Genomic DNA, 24,159 nt, shown 5'->3' on the forward strand with positions numbered 1-24,159 from the left:
TAACTACATTGGGGCTATTGAGTCCAATAAAATAAAAATTCAGAAGACAAGCATTAAATATATCCTCCTTCGGTAAAGTATTACCTTTTATTTCATGCTGACTTGCTTCTCTTCTCCTTTCTAGTTCTTGTCTGTCATAATTCAGTTTCTTTAAACACATGATTCCATACTGCAGACTTGTTCTGTTATTTAAGGTGGGGAAGAGGACATTATAAGGCAAGTTGCAGTGAAAGTAAACAAATTGGAAGATTTTGTGCATTTGAAAAGCTCCACTTAAAACATTTTATAAATACTGTAAACTGTATACTGTATACCGTAAACATCCTCCTTCTGTCCACGAGACAAACTGTGGAAATAATTTATATATCTTTTCCCCAGATAGAAACATTTGGCTTTGGTAATATCAGCACTTTTATTTCTGGTTTAAAAGTAACATAAACATGGTTTTAATAATTAATTAATAAATAAAGATAATGTGGTAACTCACCGATGAAAGCTATCCACCATTTTTAAGTGTACCCGGAGATCTTTTTTTGTCAGGTGATCTAACATCCTTGCATCTACCAAACACTCCATGAAGTAACTTCGATACTGTGGCAATCCCAGACTAGGAAGCCATTCATTACCAATCCATTCATGATTCATGTCACCATAAGCAAGAGTCTGGGGTGGAAGGTGGTGAAGAATAGGAAAATATATTACTAGTATATACCAGTTGTTCCAGAGTATATACACTTGATGTTCCAGTTTCGTTAGTAATATTAGGTAGTACTCTATGTATGCCATAATATCATTTGATCAGCTCCAATCATCAATCAACATTCCTAGTCTAGCAAACAGGCGCACAGAAGAAATAAGGAAATATAAAGCAATATTATCCATGAAGGCCCTTTCTGGTCACAGGAGAAAGGCATCCTATGATAACAAGTGATTCCTACCATCTATATCAGAAATCAAAACTTTCAGAAGCTTCTGAAACCTCAGCCAAAACAAGGTTTGGCATGTAAGTAATAGGCTGGCAAAGTATATACAATGGATTTATATCTAATCCTAATAAAATTATCTTGAAAGATGAAATGGTGTTATTTTAGTTTTGTGGAACTGCCATGGAAAACATCATTTCAGTTGGCCTCCATGTGGCTGGTATAATGTGTAGACTGGCCTTCAAAAGTTTCAGATTCTAGCAGGCATGTATTATAGACCCTTCTCATTCAGATGTCAGCACTGAAGAGAAGGCACAAGCCACTGCCTATAACAAGGGTAGTGAACTTTGTGGAAAAGTGGGTTGTCTTCTCCAGGAGGTCCCTTTGCCAGCTTTTCTGCAAAGTTCATTACCCTTGTTATAGGCAAGTCAGGCCCACAGTCCAGAAGTTCCCCACTCCAGGACAGGCGATCAAGCCCTCACCCATATTCCCAAGGAGGCAATTCTCTCATCACTTGCTACAAGCATCTTGGATTGCCTGTCTTGCAGTAAAAGGGGGGGGGGGGGGAGATTCAGTGTAGGTTAACCCTTTAAGGCACATTGAAGCTTTTGCCTGGGGCTCAGTTATAATTAGCAGCACAAAACCAGCTTGTCTTAACAAAAAGAGAGAAAAGAACAAGACCATTAAAATATCCCTTGCTTCTAATACTTAAATAAATATGAAGAGCAAGCACTGAACTCTTCTGTGGAAGGGCCTGACAGCTCCCTAGTGCCAGATGTTGAGCTATTGTTAGTCACACTGGAAAAGGTTCCTACCTGAGCCCAGCTGCCTTCCTCATTCTCTTTCTGCAGTGTTGAGGACAGCCGTTAGTAAAGTGAGTTAATAACACAAAAAGAAATACAGCATGAGTTAAAAAAAGCAAAACAACAGATACAGCGCCTTACATTAATTGTGCGTTTCAAACAGAAGGGTAATGAAGTCAACCTACAGCGGGGTTAACTGCTGGCTAACAAAATACTCATAATAAAATTAAAAGTGAGGTAAGATGAAACTTCATGCTCTACCCTAATACATCTCACACTGGCCCATCTAAACAGTGAGGAATGCACACATTTTGAGGGAATTTACCAAACTGACAGAAATGTCCCACATGGTCACACAAAACAGCTGATATGGGAACAGTTTGATTCTCATTTTTTCTATCATTGCTTTCAAAGCTTAATTGCTTTCATATTTGGCAGGGAGAGGGGGAATGTGTAAATATAACTGGGAAGATTTATTCACGTAATGGAAATAGGTAAGCATAAGGACAGACTTAATGGTGGAATATGGGACAGAGGTAGCCAGTTCTGAGCTGACAGTATGGACAGCCAACCTCTCTTTGCAGGGAACTCTCAGAATTGTAGCCCTGTGAGGGGAACAGGTGGGTCTCCTAACCATTCTCAGCACCCTTAACAAATTGCAACTCTGAGGATTCATTGGGGGAAGCCATGACTGGTATCATAGTGCTTTAAATGTATGGTGTGAATTTGTCCTAAGTAAACAGTCTGCCATCATATCTCTGGGATTAGTACTATGTCACAAAGCATGTTACTGCGTCAGCAATGCGGGCACTATGTTGTCATTACAACCTGCCATCAATGCACATTTTTACAACGACTGTTTCAGCCAATATATATCACTACAGAGAATTCTTTCCAGTCCAGCCTAGTTAAACAAACAGCAGTAATTGCCGCATCAAGAAAATAAAATGAACGAAGTGATTAAACTAATAGAAACACAATTCAAAATTGTGATTATTGCTACAACTTTATGTACAGTTTGGACTTACTTCTGGCTAAATATACACAGGCTGCACATGGCAACTGGTGAAAAGCCAGACCATTTCTTCAGAAGCACCTCTATTTATTGTTTTTATTTATTTTGGCATGAATTATCTGACACATTAACTGTACAGTGACATTCTCCTTGTATATACGGAATATTCAGTGTACATAGCTTAAAATTCAAATAAATATTGTGTAAAACAATATTCAGCTGTTCTATAGCTTATTCACATATAGTGATAACTGTAAAATCCACGCTTTGACATTGAAGTAAATATGAAAAGCTGTTGTTAAAACTAACCGTTTTAGCTGGAGCAGCAAGAGTTTCCATTTCTTCATGGGTCACCCAAACATTGCCTGAGGGCTATTGCCAATGCCCACAGGGAGGCAGGTAGAATCCGCATTAGGTAAGCAGTGTTAAAGAAGAAAGGCAGCAACACTGTAAGTTAACAGCATACAGCATCACAATGAGCACAACCATGTCCTTGCCTCAGTTGAGCAGCAGCTAGAAACAACTTCAGACAGCTGCTTTTCATCTTCCTCCACTTTGAAAAAAGATATGGAGGTGATCCCCTGAATTCCATTAAATGTGTATTAAGGAATACTAGTAAGATTGCCATTTCCAAACACAACTGTTACTACTTCTCATAGAGCATGTTGAAGTGGTAGAGGTATGCTATTTCAGGTCTTTGGAGACCCAAAGGCTACATACATATGCACAGGGCATTTCTAATATGATAAACCTTTTAACTAATATGATAAACCTCATGGAAAGCACAGATTGAAGCCTGTAGATCTAGGTTGGGGCGCTAATTTTTAAAAAGATAACCATTTAGGAAGCAAACAGGGAACATGGGGTCATCAAATGGCTATAGAATGGAGAAAAAAGAAGACATTGCCTACACACACCAACACACACACACTCACACTCAGAGTTTATTGTTTTGTTTTGCTAGCTCCCAGATGTTGCCTCTAACGTTTTGTGCAATGCAAAATTCAAAGCACAGTTCAAGGGTTGCTTCTTCAGGAAATATATCAAAGAAAGCTAAAAGGGTTGTTAAGGCCATATTCATTCTTTTTTGAAAAATCATATCTAGAAAAGAATAGCCCCCACTGAACCAGCAATTTCTACATTTTATAAAAAAGTATTCAACATCTTGGTACTTTTGCAAGTACAGTGGTGCCCCGCAAGACGAATGCCTCGCAAGACGGAAAACCCGCTAGATGAAAGGGTTTTCCGTTTTGGAGGTGCTTCGCAGGACGAATTTCTCGATGGGCTTGCTTCGCAAGACGAAAATGTCTTGCGATTCCTGGGGGTTTTTTTTCGCTCCCCACCCCCTTTTTCTAAGGCACTAAACTGCTAATAGCCTTTTAGCAGCTAATCCGCTAATCCCTTAAACCTTTAATAGCTGCTAATAGCTAATAAACTGCTAATAGCGCTAATCCGCTAATGGGCTTGCTTCGCAAGACGAAAAAACCGCTAGACGAAGAGACTCACGGAACGGATTCTTTTCGTCTTGCGAGGCACCACTGTATAATGCCTTTTCTTCCAGGAATAAATTCAGAAAATTGGCCCTTGGTTCACATCTTATATTAGTGTTCTAATCTTTGGCTATACCTTAGGACTGATGCATTTCTTAGACAAATGTACCCATCTGTAACCCTCACCTTATTTTGTTACATGGAATTCACTGGGGGTCATGGCAATCATGATTTCTCAATATGTCTCCACAAAACAGACACATGCACACCTTTTAGATCCATGGAGTTTCTCCTACTAATTTGTAAACCTGTGTAGGGAAAATTCATATGTGAAGCTGCTCCCAAATATAATTTGAACTATGGCCAGAAACAGGACTTACCAAAAAAGGGGGAGAGAAAAACCATACTTCTCTGCTGAGGCATCTCTGTCTATTTCAGTGAGACGACAGATGCCACTGCTTCTGCCCAGCTCAACAGGAGAGAGAGACTTGTGGCCACACATGCCTACTTCAGTGGGAGAGAAATATTGTGTGCCCTCACTAATGTTGCTGCCTGCCTAAGGAGACACTGGCCATTGTGACTTTGTGCTGATGCTGCCTGCTAGTCTGACTAGCCCAGGTGCCCTCATACTGCTTTGCCCCCCCCCAACAAAAGTTGCCCATGGCTAAAGCCACTTTCACAGAAAATGTGTTCCTTACACACCAGATGACTCCCTCAACAAATGCCTTTTAGGAAATGGGGACGCTTGCCCTCCAACTCCTGTTGAATATCAGCAAAAGCATCTCTTTGTGCTATGTCTGCCTGCTGAGAGTCATTTCTACAACTAATGCAAACCCCTGAAGAGTTAGCAGTGATCACTTGGGAATGAGACAGCACCAGAGATCCAATCTGGGAATGGCTGAAGTTATTTCCATTGGAAAAACAGTGGGGAAATGGAAGCTAAAATCAAATCCCAAAACATTACCTCCTGCATGTTCTCATCCCATGATTTTTGCTGTCTCCTTGCATGGTAAGAAGTGTTTAAAAGGAAACCAAGAAATTACATGTTCGTTAGCTTAAAGTCCGCCTTGGGTAAATTGGTGGAAAGCATTACTAAAGATGAAACTATTAAGCAAATAAGACAAACAAGCCTTGCTGAGAAAGGAGAGGTCCATAGATGGCTAACTTCCATGCTCAGGCTGAATTCTAGGTGAGTGAGAGAGGAACGTGACTCACCGTTCTAGATGTCGGAGGGGCCGATGGGCTTGTGAGTGATACCATCTCCTGGATTGCCAGACGGAGCTTTAGGCGATGAAGAGGGTTGCTGATTCCAATTTCCCTCTGAATTTCAGTATCTGACAAGGCAGACATAATGGCACCGCTTTTCACATTTGCACGGCAAGCAGCAACATACCAGGCGGGCATTCCCAGCCACAACTGTTGAGAGGGTGGGGTGGAGGGTGGGAAACAACAGTGAGCATCAAAAGTAGCAAATCTGATTCCTGAAGTTTTATGCCTGGAGCTGAAATAGGGTGTGCATATTGCAAACATGGGGTGCTTGTTGTTTGCGTTTGACAGGGCTGCAAAAGCAGACCACACTGTCACCTGTTGCTGTTTCTGGCATTCAGGGCAATGCTCCATTGTGAACCTCTTTATTAACCCCAAGTGGCTGCTGTTTCACTGGCAATTTCTTTTTGCTTTAATACAGTCCTTTCCCTAGTGACAGTGTTAACTGTCACACACTCAGGCTTGGTTCGATTTCCTTTTTGTTACTAGGAAGAAGCAGAGTTATTTTTCCAACCAAAGCATGTCACTGATAGAGACTCTGAACAGGAGTGAACTGGTGCAAAACAGGTAAGGTTTGGGAAGTCTTAATGAAACATTTTCACCCTCTGAAACTGCCTTTCATTCTATAATCCTTTGCTTCAAAACCTCTGGCTTCATCATAGCTTACATGCAATTCAGGTGTAGTGAAATCAGGGGTGAAGGAAGGCGTTGTGACACCTATGACATAGGGCGCATGTGTGGCATCGCTATGTATGACACATGCGCCATACGTAGTGATGCCGAACATGCGCTGTATAGTGGGTTGCTGCCAGTGCCACTCCAGCGCTGTACGGACAGTGTCGGGATCCCTCCAGCACTGCTACAGCCGTGGAGGATGGAGTGCTGGAGCAGCACCGGCAGCAAACTGCTATACAGCACATGTGTGGCATTCCTACATACAGTGCATGTGTGCAACGCCGCACATGCACTGCACTTAATGGTTTGCTGCTGGCGCTGGGATCCTCTGCTGGCTGCTGCAGCTGCGAACGGAGGATCCTCCAATGGTGGCTATGGTTGCATGATGGCTGCTCGTGCCGCCACGAGCCCCGTGGGGTGACTTCTTGTCACCCCTGCAGGCATGGAACCTGGGCTGTATTGCCCCCCTGCCCCCACCACGACACCACTGAGTGAAATGATTTTAAAATTCAGTTTCAACAACAGCGCTGTCATTCCTGGAAACAAGTGCCACCCCCAGAGCCAGATTTAGGTTTGATGAGGCCCTAAGCTACTGAAGGTAATGGGGTCCTTTTATATGTCCAGCTGTCCTTTGTCAACAGCAAATTGTCGCTGTTTTTTGTGTTGAATATATGCTATATGGTAATTTATGGACCTAATAGGTATCTAGGTATCTAAAGCCATTTTATTTGTTTTTTTATCTTATATTTTGGAAATGTACATGCAGTTTTTTTCCTTTAACTTTTGGGGGCCCCCAAGAGAGTGGGGCCCTAACCTATAGCTTGTTTAGCTTATACGTAAATCCGGCATTGGCCACCCCCCTGCTCCTCTTGTTTCCCATCCAGAAGAAGAAAGTTTTTCACCTGGGGTAGATTATAACTCTAGGGGTAAAAATAACATAATATTCGAATAGTCTAGGGCAAAGCCACATTTTAGCCTTTAGCTACAAAACTTCCTCTTACATCAATACACTTTTGGTTACCATCTTTCAGCTAAGCCTTCTTAATAATTTAGGCTTCCTTCACGGAAAATGAATGGAATGAAGCTGCTGCTTTCAGATCCTATGATTATCTGCACTTTTCCTTTTTTAAAAAAACTGTACATTTTACACACTTAAATACAGCACGTTTTTTTTGTATCATTTGAATCAAGTTGTTCCTTCCCCATTAAAAAATCCTAATAGCTCAAGACACACTTTCTCTCTCACAACTTGTAAACCAAGTAGGAGAACATATGTTTGAATACTAAAGCTTATTGGGGAGTTCTGCTTCATCAAACACACTCAGTGCTTCTACCTTTGAAATACAAGTGCATGAATCTCACTTCAACAGTAATAATCCTGCACATTGTGGGTTGAAACACAGCATCTGTTTTTAACATCGAAGGAAGAGCAAACTCTTTAGCTTTTCTAAATGGCTTGCTTTTTAAAGAACAAACAGATTTATAGTGATTGTACTCAAGAAAGTGGAGTTTATTAATGCTGAACACTCCTCTATCTTTACTGATGTATTCAGATTTTAAATATCGCAGAGAGGTTCAGAAGCCAGAGTGATTCAACCCAGAAAGCAACTTTTCATTTAAAAGAACTGAGGATCATTGTTTACAGTGTGGGATGTGGTGTTGCTTGCTATTTGTAATAAAACTTTTTTTTAAAAAAGGAAAAGAGTTTAGAAACTAATGCAGCACAGTAGGTTTATCAACAACTGCTGAATCTGGTTTATCATATCTTAATCATGCCTCTGAATTCTTAAGATTTCATATGCCCACACTGGAAAACAATAAATCACAGTCTGCAGTGACACCCTAAACTGTCAGCACACTGGGCAAAGGAGGACTAGCCCCTCTGTGACATCAAATCTGATAAGCTAGTGGCAGCTTCAAGGATTCACTATGTCATCAAAGCAGATCAGCCAATGGCATCAGGAGACAAGTGGCAGAGAAAACAAGGACAAGGAATGAGAGAACAAACCAGAGGAAGGATGCAGAACCATCAAGGGATTATAGGCTTGGTGGTTCTCATTGCCTGTTATATCTATAGGTCTTTTGCTAGGTTCTAAGGACCTGTATCAGAAGCATAGCTGCTTCTTTAGAGCAGCATGTTGGCTCAACAATTTACCAGAAATTGTAGGTGACTGCCTGTCTATACAAGTGCTCTCACATGTATGAGGGGCAGCCCCATGGGTACAAAAACCACAGGTGTTGGTGTAGTAGGCTGACATGCAAATCCACTCTTAATTCGATCCAAAATCTGAATGCAACAACAAGCAAAGAAGCTGCAAGTAAAAATTGAGAAACGCTGGTTTCTTAATGGGTTGGGTTGAAAAGATCACTATTCATCACAGATCCTCAGATTCGTTTAGATTAATCTGTATTTTTAGAAAGGTTTGGCCATTCTCTGCTTCTATAAGACGACAGCCGGAGAACTTGCTGCTTTGTGCTGGAACGCAGTATAAAGCATTCTGGGAGGCTCTCAGTAAAATGAATGAATTAGTGCTGCTTTTGTTTTTCTTTTATGAATGCCAAACCTGTATTAGATCTTCAGTGATTCATAACATTAAGGTACAATCAGGTATGGCCACCTTTTCAGAAGATTTCCTAGCACTTACCTCTAGCCATGCAACCACTGTGGGCCCATCCCACTGTGCAAAAGGCAAGCCCTTCCTCCGAGCTTCCTCCAGGAGTTCATGCCTAAAAGACCATCACAAATCTATTAAAGCATATGGTGGTACCTGGGAGCACCACAGACACAATTATGCTCAGATACAGTTAGCCTGTGGTAAATCACATCAAATATACAGTACTTTAGCTGCCTTTATTTGTCCGTCAGCACTGTTGAACTGTTCAGACCACAGAGAAAATGTTATTTCCCTTGTTGAGAGAAATGGGCTCCCCTGGCCATGAATTCTCTTGCTGAATTCACAGAATCATCGAGGTAGAAGGGACCTCAAAGGTCTAACCCTCTGCAAATGCAGGAAAACCACTTTTACAGCATCCCTGGTAGGTGGCCAGTCACTCATGAATATCCAACATGTGGACAAAACCACTTTCAACTTTATTTTTCAGCATTACTCAAACTGCATGGAAAACCCATTATTATTCAGTTGTATTATAAACCATTGCATATGTATGTTTGCTCAGGATACCGTTTAGAGAAACTTCTGTGGAAAGTAATTAAGCAGTACAATGAGAGATGGACTCCATATTCACTTTGTTGTAAGAATTAGATTTGAAATACATATGTTGGGCTCTTTCCAAAATCAAATTTCACTTAGTCATTTGAGGGCTTCAGGTGTGAATAGTTACTGGGAGAGGGGGAAGGTTCTTACATCATGGAAGAAGTGTTTTTGTACACCGTATTGTTTTGTCAAATCAATAGCTGGCCATTTGACAAGGCCCAGAACTTTCTGGTACATAGCACCTCCTGCTATGGCTGTTGCAGAGGGGAAAAGTAGAATATGTCACCTGACTGAAATGGGGAACACATATCTTCCACGATGAAGGAGTGCTTGAACACTCCTGATCAAACTGCTTTTGGTGATTTCTCAAAAACGAAATACATAGGTTATATAATTTCAAGTGCTTTCCATTTTGTACACCAGGATACGTAATTCATACATGAAAACTAACTCTGAAAACAGTTTGATAGCAGGTGGACACTATTTTTCACCATTACAAAAAAAGAGACAGTTTTCAAAATCTGATCTTTTACACACATGCAAATAAGTTTTTTTTAAAAAAATATTATCAACCAATCACATGATTAATCTTAACCTGTCTTAACTTCATGATGCCAATTTTGAATTTTGCCACTGAAGTCAGTGAAGGTATCTATATGTTTTAAATATCATGGCTCAAGGGCAAGACTGCTCTTTTGATAATAACATTCTCCAATCCTTCCTAACTGAATTTACTAAAGTGAATTTATTCATATACTTGTTTGTAGCTTCTTCATTAAATTATACAGGATAACCTGAAATATGCTGACATTCAAAAAGAACCCCCTTTTTTTGCTCCATTCCTTTAGGGCTGTTAATGAATGAAATGTTGCAGAGTTAATACACTGCTGTTGGTTATTGCTTTCTTTTTCAATTTAATGCAAAAAAATAATTAAAACTCATTTTGTTCCATTTTAGTCTATGCAAAAAAACCAACAACCCTAGAATTCAAACTGACCTTCTTACCATTCCATTCTACAAGCCATTACATATTCAAACATATATATATATATATATATATATATATATATATATATATATATATATATATATTGTGGAGTATTAAAAATTACAGTAACGTTGGAGTGGAAGAAATTAAAAAGGTCCATAGAAGGGTAAATGGACCTTGATTAGCTTCACCAATGAAGCTAAACAGGGGTGGCAGTTTTGTGGATGGAAGATCCGCTGAGAATACTGTTTGTGGCATTCTGAGCTCCAATTTGTACGCGACATGGAGTCATTAAGAAAGCAGTTAACTGCATGAATGTTGCAAACACTTCCTATTACATTACCCATGCATGCCAACCCAAATGCATACAGTGTTAGCATGCCAGCCTCTCTCACCCACCCACCACTGGACTGCTTAGTGTTGTCATGCTAGAGTTGGGTGTGTATGGGCCTAGCGCACATGGTAAATAAAACTGAAATATGACAAGGTATGAAGGGAATGCTGACCTGGGTCAACGATTTACCTATCACCTGAGCCACATATAATTGGGACCTTAGAAACTTAAAGAAAGGGCAAACAAAGAAAATAATAACCTGGAAATACATGCTAAGTCTACTCGGAAAATGCTAGATAAGGTGACCCCTGTTACTTTTTTAAAGATACCATGGTGAAATCCAATAACAGCTTGCTATTTCATAACTCAACTCAGGATCACTCATTTTTGCAGAAGATGGTGAGCTATGATTTTACCATGGTCAGCTCCTCAGTCATTGCCTTATGCTGTTCATGTGATAGATATGCATAATTATTTGTATTTCGGTCCTTTTGATACCTTTCATGAGCCATCTGGGAAATTAATAGAATGGGTTGCCAAGGCAGTCACCACTATTATTGCGCTGTACAATTGAGAGAATTTTATATGTAATCTTGGCCATTCAATGTCAGGTCCAGTAATGAGCAGAGGACCTACAGTACACTTCTCTGTGTAAGATAAAGGGGGGGAAATATAAATATGAAATGTGAGAGAATAGCATTAATGTTCAGCGAATTCCAATTGAGAACACAAGTGCAGACGTGGGTGCTGACTTTCGTTTGCATGCCATTGATTTTCAGCCATTTTCTTTCATTAAGATATCAGATGAGCAGAAACATTTGCACCTCATTATGCAGATATAATCCAGTGTGGAATGAAATGTTTAAGTCCCACTGGATGTAATAAAGAGTACCTGTTTTTTCTTAGAAGTAGTAACAGGAATGCAGCCTTGTTTATAACGCAACATAGTGCCATAAGCTTAGATTACAGGATAGTATGTATGTTTATCATAGGGAAAAAACCTTGTAAGTGCTGCTGCTGAAGGACACAGTCCAACAGGGAGCCTTCTGCTGCACTTCTGTGACTATCTCCCACTTCAGTAGGGGATTCACAAGAGAACTCCCCAGCTGGAGAAACTTGACTAGAAAATTATGGGACTACTCTCTTCAAAGGTTGGCTGAATGCTGTCTTTGTCAAGGAAGTCTTGGTAGCCACTGAAATTCCTTATTCACTACAGTGGTACCTTGGGTTACATATGCTTCAGGTTACAGACTCCGCTAACCTAGAAATAGTGCTTCAGGTTAAGAACTTTGCTTCAGGATGGGAACAGAAATCGTGCTCCAGCGGTGCGGCAGCAGCAGGTGGCCCCATTAGCTAAAGTGGTGCTTCAGGTTAAGAACAGTTTCAGGCTAAGAACAGACCTCTGGAACAAATTAAGTACTTAACCCGAGGTACCACTGTACTAAGACCTGATCCACACAGAACTTAGTGTCAGGGCTGGCCCATGACATGTTGGCACATGGTGAGGGGTGAGGGGAACCACAAAATGACACACACACATGCCCTCCCAGGGAGAGAAGGGGTGAGTGAAGATCTGCATCAGGAATTGGGGAGGGGAGAGAGAATCAAATCAACCCAATGGTTGAAGTGCAAATCAAAGGCCATTATGCAGGGATGGGGCTGCTTTGAATTATGCAGGGCAAGTGCAGAGCCCAGGAAACTCCAGAGGGCAACCCCTACCATTTCCTCCCTAGAGGTGGGAGGAGACCAGCAGTGTCTCCTATTTGCCAAGAGGCTGCTGTAGAGGCAGCTTTGGTGAGGCTACCAAGGAGGCAGCAGATCCAGCTTCCAAGCAGCCATTGATGTTACTGTGGTGGCGGCAAGCAAGCAATGCACTCCTTGGAGGCTAGATCTGCTGCCCCTGTGGATCCTGTTGCCTGAGGCAGTCACCTCACCTTGTCTCTTGGGTGGGCCGGCCCTGCTAATAATAATAATAATAATAATAATTTATTATTTGTACCCCGCCCATCTGGCTGGGTTTCCTCAGCCACTCTGGGCGGCTTCCATAGAAACCAAAAATACACTAAAATATCACAGATTAAAAACTTCCCTGAACAGGGCTGCCTTAAGATGTCTTCTGAATGTCAGGTAGTTATTTATCGCTTTGACATCTGACGGGAGGGCGTTCCACAGGGCGGGTGCCACTACCGAGAAGGCCCTCTGCCTGGTTCCCTGTAGCTTTGCTTCTCGCAATGAGGGAACCGCCAGAAGGCCCTCGGCGCTGGACCTCAGCGTCCGGGCAGAACGATGGGGGTGGAGACGCTCCTTCAGGTATACTCGGCCGAGGCCGTTTAGGGCTTTAAAAGTCAACACCATCACTTTGAATTGTGCTCGGAAACGTACTGGGAGCCAATGTAGGTCTTTCAAGACCGGTGTTATGTGGTCTCGGCGGCCGCCCCCAGTCACCAGTCTAGCTGCCTTTTGCTTAGGGCAAAAGGCTGGATTTCAAGAGAGAAGTGCACAAGTTTTTTGCCTCTTCCCTATTCCTGCTGTTACTGTGTTATTGAGAAGCAAAGCACCTGCAACTTTCTCTCCAGGAAGCTATACATTTGCTCCTATATGCTGTATCATGGTTTGGCTTAGTGTTGTGTGTGATTATTGAACTGCTCCATGAAAGAAATTCAAAACAGTCAACAGCACACAGTTCTACTCCATACAGTATAGCTAGGTTTCTTTCACAATTTAAAGTCACTATTGAACTTCTCTGGACACATGTGTAATTCATTTTCTATATATATTCTGCTAGAATAAAGGGGGCGGGGGAATCCTCAAAAGATAATAAAAAAATCAAATTAAAAAGTTTCAAAATCTAAAAAGTGGGGAAGTTTGATTACTCTTTTAATAAAAGCACAGCTTGCTTAAATAATGCTGTAATTGCTGTGCATATGTTTCAAGGTGGTGAAAGTTATTGCTTTTTCCTAAAAGCATTCATTAGGTAAATGGAAATATAGTTTGGAATTGCTGAGTAGCCACTAGAAGCCAGGGCCTTAACTTTGAATTATAATGAGAAATAATGACTGTTCAAAATATAACACCACTACCATAATGAATCAACCAGCCTGCATAATATGTGGCCTTGGAATCTTATCGTAAACTTGCGAAATACAATTACAGACCCCTGGAGTTTTCAGGTATATTAAAGCATATTAAATCCATATTTGATTGCACCCATCGTAGAAATACATTTTAACATACAACTCTTAAATTAGTATTTTCTGTCCCTTGCAGCTCCACACACCAAAGGGCTTTTTGTAAGCTTACTGTTTTAATCACAGAGATGTTGGGAAGTTTATATATGTGTAAAATTCTACATATGTTGCATGGAAGAGGCTATACATGGTCTGACTAGGAGTTTTTCTCTCCTACTACCTGATTTTTTTTACAAAAGCAATTGTTTCAACAGTGTAAACCTACCCATGTCGACCCAGAACCAAGCCCCATTTATTTCAGTGGGGCTAACTCCCATGTAAGTGAGTTTGGATTGCAGCTGGAATAATTTTAGCCAAACTGAGAAGAGCAATAAAAAGATATTCACAAACTTGCAAATTAATTGAATTGGTAAGAAATGAAACCAAGAGTGGGAAAATCAATACAAAATATTGTTGTTCTATATATGGGTCATATAGAACAAGTGAATGAACAAATGAATGAGTGAAATACCAGTGAAACAGTTTACCACAGAGGTAGAGCACAAGTTTTTTTCTCATTTATTTCAGCTCATCTAGAATTTCACTCAGTTCATATGAAAATATATTCATATATCCACAAGGAGTAGACCTTGAAAAGGTCTCCAATGTTGCCCAAGTTTAGAATATTTTAAAGTTTGATTTTGGTTCAACTCTCCACATAGATCTGCAAATTAAAGTGGTTATATAGAAATTAAAAAATATAATAAGAGGAAATAAAAGAAGAAATCCAAATATGGTGCTGAAAATGAATATGATCAGCAACCATTGTGGTTTAACTTACCCAGATGTGCTTTTCATGAGATGAAGAGAGATGGATGGAAAAGAAAAGCACACAAATATTAATGAATATATGTCAATCCATAAAAGAAATCATATGATAGAATAAAAAATTAAAGAAGCAGCATAGAAGTGTGATTTTTTAAAATTAAAACCGATCTCTCTTGCTTTAGCTAAATTAAACAGATAACCCTCTACAGAGTAAATACATTTAGATAACACTAATTTCCCTGATAAAGAAATGCAAATTATTCAAGCTTAACCTTGAATTAAAGGCACTTGAATGTAGAACATACAAAATGGATTACAATGACAACAGAACTAGCCTCAGTCAACACGTAAGAAAAAACATACATTTGCCTTCCTTACAGTTCATCAGATTTGCAACAATAACTCCCTGAACCATTATAACAATTTTCCTTATAATTTATCCACGTCCATTAATGATACAGTTCCTTACCTAGGAGCCATTCAGACCCTCATCTAAATAGGCTTACCCCCTGAAGAATGAACAAACTGGTGTACAATCTAGGATGGGGTAAACTGAGCTTCCCATAAATACAGAAGCAACTTCCTAATGGAGATTTCATGCAGCCACAATTGGCAGCATACTTCGCAGGTCCCACTGAGAAGAGCAGGCACAAGGGAGGAGGGCCTAATTCTGCTTGGGGCTGCTATGGGAGCAAGGGCTTACATCTCTTCTCCATGGTTCTGATCCTGTTCCCCATTGTGTACCAGCGGTTTGTTTCAGAGGGAAATCACCAATGCAAGGTCACACTGTGTGAATAAAATGGACCCACGTCATATTTTATGTTCTACATATGAGTGCATCCCTGGAGACACTGTGTTGTATATGAAGAAAGATTGTGACTGAGCGAACTGGTCCGTAGAGATAGATGCAATGGCTTGAGCTGGGAGGTGGTTCATAATGTTTATGCTTCAACCGGGGTGGCTCATTTCCACTGGGCCTGGTGGCGCAGATGGCAGGGAGACAGTCCAGCAGTAGGGGGAGCCAGAATGGAAGGCAGGCAGAGCCACCCATGACTGGCTCAAGATGGCAGGCAGGTGGGAGCTGGCTGAGGGCAACCCGAGATTGGTGGGGCAGTGCCCCATTTGGCAGAACAGATCTCTTATTTATCTTCTGCAAGGGCATCTGCAAGGGACTGAAGGTTTACTATTAGCTGAGTAGCAAAGATCCTAAAATCTGACCCTTCTCACACTACTTTTGTAAAAAACAACAACTACCTAATCTAAAAGAATTATCTTTGCCTTTGCTAAAATCACTGAATATTGTCCTTTCTCTTTTCCGGAGAGGGTAGGTATGGCATTGCAACAACTATATATAAGAAAAAATTATTTGTGGAGGGAGGTGGAAGTTTGTGCGTCAACTCAGAGATATATTAATATATAATGATTTCTTATGGGTCCTGACACAAAAAGAAGAGGCAAACATAGATTTAGTCAATAATGGGCAATTATAAATAATTAAGAGTCAGATAATAATTAAGTATTCCAAAGGGCTAAACAAAAGCTTACACCCTTAGTGGCTAAATTAACGGGGGTTTTTTTCTAGCAATAAGAATCAGAAAAAAGTAGATGGTAAGCAATTAATTCAGTTTTTTGTTTGGTTTTAAATTGCACTTAATTACTAGGCTCATTAGAGGCAATACTGTGTATATGACAATGAGCAAACTTATTATTTTTAGTTAAAGATGAGCAAGCCAAACTAATATAATTAAACACTCAACTAAATTAAAAAGGCCCTGATGATAACAAAGGATGGACCAATTTGGGAAATCGATCTTTACACGCAGACAGGAAATGCTGTAGTTAGAATTTCCTACATCCAATAGCCTGGCACGGAGAAGCTCCTATTCCTGAGATCAATACATTCAGCTGCCACCAATCCTAGTTCCATTTTGGGAAGGAGGCCTGTCTAGGGATTGCTTTTCCCCTCTCATCGGCAATCTCTTCAGTGTGATCTGGAGGGGTCAAGATCTACTGCCTTTACAGATGTATAAACTGAGGCTAAGTAGTTGTACATGTTTATATATTGGGACAGAATTAATCCCCCACGCCATGAAACAACTAGTGTACAATTTGTAACAATACATTTGCTAAAGACTGATGGGATTTTTTTTTCTACTTTCAAATCTAAGGCCAGGTCTGAAGGTTACACCTACTGTGTTAACAGCATGCATTTATAGCACATCCCCCCCACCTAACAAAGAATCCTGAAAGCTGTAGTTTACCCACCAAAAAGTAACAATTCATTGCACCCTTAACAAACGGCAGTTCCCAAGATTCAGGGGGAAGGGCTACATGCTTTCAATATGCTTTCAGTGTCTAGTGCATATGGAAATATTATTAGGAACTGAGCTGTACTGTTGTTTGCTCCTAACAAATCTTGTGTATGTTGTTTGCTCCTGTGCAATCTTAAGCGATCTGCCGATATATATTTTTTCTGTTGTCAACCATGTCCCCTTTTAAAAAACACTATGTCAAGCAGAGTTTGCAATGAAATGGAAAACAAAACTTTCATTGCCATGCCTGCCCTTTCTGAACATGGACATCTGCTTGGGTCAAGCCAACTCTCTCCCCTTGTGTCAGAACTTTGACTGAAAACACAGAGGAAAAGAACACTGGGATTGTCTTCACAAGAATGGGCACCCTGCAAACCGCCCTGGAGGACCAATAACTTGCACCCAAGCTGTGTCCCATGTGAACTGAATGTAACGTTTACACATATCACATGAGTAGGACAATGTGCCCATCTATCACGGAATTCCTGAGTTGGAAAACAGGAGACAAACACTCACGGCATGATACATACTGCAAACAAGACACGACAACTTTACATACCACAAGACAGGTGTAATCAGTCACAAAGGTTTCTGAAAGCAGCAACACTATAACTGCCAACCCAATGCTTAATATTTTATCCACCTAAATAAAACTAATATATATATATATATATATAATGCATGTTATCAGCATTAAGTAGATATCTAAAACTGAACCAGATTGCAAAAGCACCTAAATTAAGCACAATTATGATTTATTAAAGTCTGTATGTTATTCAGAAACTAATACTGCATTATATAATATTGCCAGTTTTAAGAATGTTTGTCTCTAAAAAGAGGAGCCGCAGGATCAGAAATGAATCTAAACAAGCATATAAACAATACACCTGCCATCTCCAAGAAAGGTAATTTGAGGCATTATAATTTTTCTTTCCCTTTCCATTCCATTGCATAAGAAAATTTAAAATAAAATGTCTGTTTAAACTTATTTAGGAAATCAACTCAAAGAAATTCCAGTTGTAAAATGAAAGAGCAGGGTTAACTAATGAGCAATGGCTATGACTGAAAGGAGGAAACGATCACTTTAAGGGCCCTCCTATATACGAACTGCCTAGTTATGGGCCAATTAAAAAATGCCACCAGAGAATAGGAAGAAACTAATTAAGGTGGCAGAAGCTGAGAAGCGGAAGTCACTTTTTAAAAAGGGGACTAAGAGGAAAATTAATGGGAACATTAGCCCTGGGATGCCTCAAAAGCACTTTGCTGGGCTGTGCTGCAATTGCATTTTAACAGTTTAAAGAAAGAGAGCCACAAATCAAAAGTGTAGAAAAGCAGAAGGACGGCTAAAAACACCAGAATACAACACATTAACAACAGTCTCATTTGGATTATTCAGAAAAAAGCTGAGAGAACAAATGGCGTCCATTTCAGATGAAATGGCTAGTGTGGAAGAAAGCTTGGTAACGGGATAGTCCTGTAAGAGCTGCTCCAGTGTTTTGCCCCTAGAGTGATGCAGGACTGAATTCTTCCAGCACTTATTTTCAGTGCTTTTAAAATTATGGTTTCGGTGCTTTTAAAATTTTACCTTTATACAGTAAGGAAGTTTGTACACACACAGAGACCTCCCCCCGCCCCGCTATTCTCCATCCAAACAAGCAAAATACATTATTAAGATTTCCAAAGACACATTCCAGCCAGGCAAAAAATACTCAGGGTGTTAAAGGCAAAGGACCCCTGGATAGTTAAGTCCAGTCAAAGGCAACTGTGAGGTGGTGCTCATCTCACTTCAGGGCTGAGGGAGCTGGCGTTTGTCCACGGACAGCTTTCCAGGTCATGTGTCCAGCATGCCTAAACCACTTCTGGTGCAACAGAACACCGTGACGGAAGTCAGAGTGCACAGAAACAACATTTACCTTCCTGCCACAGCAGTACCTATTTATCTACTTGCACTGGTGTGCTTTCAAACTGCTAGGTTGGCAGGAGCTGGGACAAAGCAATGGGAGCTCACCCCAAAGTGGGGATTCAAACCGCTGACCTTCCAATCAGCAAACCCAAGAGGCTCCATGGTTTAGACTACAGCGCCACCCGCTCCCAACTCAGGCCAGTGGGGTGTGTGGCCTGAGGAGAGTTCTGAGGCCTGGAGAACCTAATTCAGCTTCTCAGGCCTAAGGTTCCTCAGCACTGCTTGATGATGGGAAATCCAATGATACAGAAGACCAGAAGTCATGCACATCTTGTAATATATGGATTTCGGGACACATTTAAATGAATGAATGGAAGAACACCAAGCTTCAGAGCAGGAGCAACTAGTGGCTGCACTGGTCAAGGTGCTAATTATCAGTCTCAGCTCTACCTCACAGAGTTATTGTGAGGATACAACAGAGCAAGGGGAGAACCAGGTAGGCTGCTCTGAAAGGTCGGGTCTAAGTGCAGTCAAGAGAGTGCTCTTGTGCTCAGTTCCTGCTTGCGGGTCTCCCACAGGCATCTTGTTGACCACTGTGAGAACAGGATGCTGGACGAGATGAGCCGTTGGTCTGATCTACAAGGCTCTTCTGAAGTTCTTATGTAAGACCATCTTCACTGACTTTCCACACCTACACAAAAAGCAGAGAGACGGATTCCCCCTATCAAACCAGCACTGATTACTTCATCCCACAAGTTGTTGATTAAGTGGGTGGTTTTGCAGAAATGTAGATCTTCATGGTGCCTCCTGCACCAGTAGATTTCCCATGGGTTGGTATGTGCATCATCCCGCAGCTGGATAAAAGTACCAAACAGTCTATCATCCCTTTCTGTGCCTCCTAAATGACCTTTTCCTAATCCAAGGTGTGGCTGAATGGCAGTACAGAGCTGTCACATCCTCTCTCTGTAGCTCATGATACTCCTTGCAGCAGCAAGAAAGCACTTCGGGAGATACTCCAATAAGATTCTCCATCTGGGAGCATAATAATACGGTTGGTTGGCTTGCCTGTGTCCTTACACCCAGCTTGGAGCCATATGCTGTACCGTTTGAAAAGAAGCATTAAGAATTAGGGAGAACTTGTGCTTTCAGATCCCCTTTGATACTGAGCAAAGGCAAAGAAAGCTGTCAGTTCTCCCCCCTCAAATTATCGCACTGTGTTACTGGTGATAATAAGGTAGCACTAAATTCAGGTGCAAAGGCATCCTTGCCAGAGGCTGAAATGCTGCAAGTGACAAATTTGGTAAGCAGCAGAAGGAATTTGTCAGTGTCAGTGTGGTAAGTGAGTGACTCGAGGGAAGAGGTAGTTGCATTATATAGAGGACTCTGATAATTTGAGGAGTGGCTTATCCTTAAGAATTGCTGAGAAGAGAGAAAACCAGGCTTCTTTCAGCCCTGGTCACAGCTTATACCCACTGCAGTTTAGAGACAACAATTTGGCTGGGACACGTTTAAAATGATGCCTGCTGGCCCTATTGGCAATCTTAATGAATTACGGTAAGTCAATCTATTGTCCAGAGATTATGTGTCTACAAATGGCATGAACCTAGAATCTTTCCATGTGATCTGTACCCTGAAAAAATACAAAGTGTAGCTCCTGCATACGAGCTGTGCACAAACAACTGGTTTGGGTATGTATTGAAGATTAGGTGAATTAACCCCTCTCACGTTTTTACCACCTCTGGCCCAGAATTGTCATTTGAACAGGGCTAAGATCTATACACAGATAAGTAGCAGGGAAAGATTCCATGGGCAAGTCTCAAACACAATGTGTGCAAAATTCAGAGCCCCAGGAATTTCTTGTACGGCAGACATTTTTGGCAGCAGACTGTATTCAGTTAACAATCAAAATCAAGACATGAGAAGTCAATGGGCCAGATACTATTCACCCGATATTTCTTTAAAAGCTGCTTGAATGATTTTGTAAAGCAAACAGATGGGATAAAAGTGCATCAAAATGAACAAGCAAATAAAGACACCAGTGTGGAAATACTGGTCTCTAAAACATATATCCTATCACTAAAATTTGCAAATTTATTGTAGGATAGGAAAACATTTAACTTAAAGAAAGCAAAACACCCCACAGGCAACATGAAATTACTGATTTAATAGGGGAAGATAGGAAACATTTAAGGTTGCAAAGCAAATTGGCGGTAGGACCAATAAAAACTAATTCCTTGCATTTAACTGCATAATCCTTGCTTGCTCCCTTTCATACATTCACCATTGTTTTTTCTAGTAAGGAGTAGGCAGAACTCCAGCAATCTCCAACCCCAGTTGCAACTAAACAAAAGGATAGTAGTTGAAGTAATCATATATTCTTACCCTGCTCACCTCTGCTCCCATTCGCTCATTCCCTTTGGAGCATGGGCCCTATTATATCTATTCTTTGTAAAGTGTGATGGATGGTGTTAAATAGAGTATAGTGCTGGCTGGGGCTGATGGGAGTTATAGGGCACTGGTTGGGCAAGGCTCTGTAAAATAAAGAGACATTGAACCTTTCCTATGCCACACTGTAACCAGAAGGAGGTCTTCAAATTACCGTATATGTTACTGCTTCTTTTTCAGGGGCTAACCACAAGATGTGATTACTAGAAACAAGAAATCCAGCAAAGGTAAAGAATACCAAACCACCAACTAATGAGACAAAGGACAAAGGCAGGACTAAAGTCTCTAGCAAAATTTTATATGAATTATTAGACTCTTTTAATGAACAATGATTTCTATTCCAACCCAAAAGCCATTTTTTTGTTTACTTCTGTTGCTTATACATATGATGGGCGACAGTGACTGATTTCGTACTACACCATCATCATGTGTTATACAGGTATTCTATTAATATTATGTTAGTTTTTCTAGGATGTTAAAATGTAGGGTAAAGTTAAACGTAAAGGACCCCTGGATGGTTAAGTTCAGCCAAAGGTGACTATGGGGTGTGGCGCTCATCTCGCTTTCAGGCCGAAGGAGCCGGCGTTTGTCCACAGACAGTTTTCCGGGTCACGTGGCCAGCATGACTAAACCGCTTCTGGCGCAATGTAACACCATGACAGAAACCAGAGCGTAACCTTCCTTTTGCAGTGTTACCTATTTATCTACTTGCACTGGCGTGTTTTCGAATTGCTAGGTTAGCTGGGACAGAGCAACAGGAGCTCACCATCGTCACGCAGATTCGAACCGTCGACCTCCTGATCTCTAAGCCGAAGAGTCTTAGTGGTTTAGACCACAGCACCACCCGTGCCCCTTTAGGATGTTATTAGTGCAATCCTATCCATGCCTACTCATATGTAAATCTTACTGAATTCCATGGGGTTTTCTTCTAGGCAACTTGGGTAAGGATTTCATGTGCTAGTCATTACAAATATTTAGAAATGGGAAGCCAGAAATAAAACTTAAAAATATTACAGAAGTTATAACCAGAAGTTATTCCTGAGATCCTCAGTAATGATTTTATACCGTTCATAGTCAGAAACCTGTTATCTGATATTTTCTTCTAAATCTAATGGCTATCTTGGCAGCATGATACAAATCCCGGTCTGGTTCTCTGCTTCTTCTATACAGTCATAGCTCAGATAAGAAATCAGGTAAGGATTCTAGTAAATAGCATGGGAAAGATAAAACTCTGGCGGAACAATTCTGTTGGTTGCAGCTTTGGATTGCTGCATCAGGATTTTCATAGGGTGAACAATCAGGTTGAACAATGAACAGTGAACGGTGAAAATACATTTTCTCGAAGTCAGACATGGCATAGAAAACATGGTTAATATGCACACTACAAACAAAGAGTCAAATGTTAGAACACACCTATGGAGAAACTGACAATATTAAGCAGGAAAGATTTGAGGAAAGGATCAGCAGAAGTAAGTTGAGTGAGAAAACTTTAAGGAAATTTCTGAAGTCATACCATCAGAAGCAACAGCAAAACTTCAAAACACTGAATAGTCTTATTCCCCCTATAAGTTTTCCCCCTCTTTGTTTTTTTAAAAAAACAATCTGTTTCCAAACGGAGCATAGCAGGTATTGAGAAGCAGTAGTAATTACAGTTTATCAAAGCCTATGTGTCCTGAATCATAGCAGCTGCTGAATTTAACTTCCAAGTAAATGCAGTGAGTGAAAGCATATAATTATCCTATAATTCATATACACAAAACTCTAGGTTGCCCCCCTCCTAAGGAGAAAATAGAGTCAAAGGAGAACATTTGCATTCTATAACAGGCTGCTCATAAATACAAACAGCCTTTCCTCTTGACCTTCTTTACTGAAATCCACATAGAGAAATGGACACAATCCTTTAGGGTTTGTTTTTTTTAAAGCTGCTTTAAGTGCCAATAAAACTTGTTTTATTTTTGCAAGCTATTGCACTATTTTGATAAATTATATGTTTGTAAATTGTACTGAGTGTTGCTAATCAAATATATTTAAATAGAAAACAAATACCTACTGGATATTCCAAGCAGGTGCAATCCATGCTGAGAATAAGTAAAGGATCAAGGAAATGCACCACAGATGGATGACAGGATAAAAGGAGCATGAATAAGCAACCTACTTTTTCTTTAGTCTTCGGTCTTTCTCTGCCTGAGTTCCCAGTTTGCCTAATCCCAGAGATTCCTGTGCTGCGGCTTCTGTTTCCATGTAACCTCCTGTGTCAAAACAGCAAATAGATTTTCTCCATTGACATTCTTTTCAAGTGGCTCTATTAGTTTAGCATTTGGTCTGTGAAATTCTAAAGTCTGTTTTCTGGGGTGGAAAGCAAAGCAAGATACCTAAATCCAGAAGCGAATTCCACACTATCCACTGGGACATATAAGAACTAGCAACAAGGAAATCGTTTGTAGGTTGGTCTCAACGCCTTAGAAAAAGAAGCAGCAAAAGCCACAGGTGCCTCAACAGCAGATTATTAAAATACAGTCACTCACAGGGTTTCCTGTGAGGTATAGGTAATGTCTGCTGACTGCAGGACTGTTCAATATGGAGGCGAGTCATATTATGTACTGATGACTGCATAGCACTACAGGATAAAAACAGTCCTCTGTGTGTAGGAAACTGTAGTTTCCTAATGCTTTGGAGAAAGTATGAAATTAGCTGGGTTTTTCCCGAGAGCTGCCTCTTAACAGAATGAAAATAGAAAATGGGCTGTAGCCAGAAGTTATGGGAGTGGAATATATGTATGGAAAAGTGCTTGTCCA

At 40.6% G+C, this 24,159-nt stretch overlaps 1 protein-coding gene and 1 long non-coding RNA gene across 13 annotated transcripts in view; one reads left to right on the forward strand and one right to left on the reverse strand.

Moving 5' to 3' along the window:
- Positions 1-24,159, reverse strand: part of PPFIA2 (PTPRF interacting protein alpha 2) — a 272,209-nt gene that overhangs the window by 10,200 nt on the left and 237,850 nt on the right. For all 12 annotated transcript variants that reach the window (XM_083400930.1, XM_083400933.1, XM_083400929.1 and 9 more), the window contains 7 exons: positions 23,520-23,613; positions 8,818-8,899; positions 5,447-5,647; positions 3,051-3,113; positions 1,739-1,768; positions 488-663; positions 85-182 (listed from right to left, as the gene is read on the reverse strand). In XM_083400930.1, coding sequence (XP_083257056.1) covers positions 85-182; positions 488-663; positions 1,739-1,768; positions 3,051-3,113; positions 5,447-5,647; positions 8,818-8,899; positions 23,520-23,613 — 744 coding nt within the window. The remainder of the gene's footprint in view (positions 1-84; positions 183-487; positions 664-1,738; positions 1,769-3,050; positions 3,114-5,446; positions 5,648-8,817; positions 8,900-23,519; positions 23,614-24,159) is intronic.
- Positions 4,612-21,715, forward strand: LOC310658704. The gene is made up of 3 exons (XR_014502427.1): positions 4,612-5,240; positions 5,987-6,064; positions 21,545-21,715. It is a non-coding gene; the product is annotated as an uncharacterized lncRNA (long non-coding RNA).

This window comes from Podarcis tiliguerta, assembly GCF_965153285.1.
Source record: "Podarcis tiliguerta genome assembly, chromosome: 10".
In the NCBI taxonomy this organism is placed as follows: Eukaryota; Metazoa; Chordata; class Lepidosauria; order Squamata; family Lacertidae; genus Podarcis; species Podarcis tiliguerta.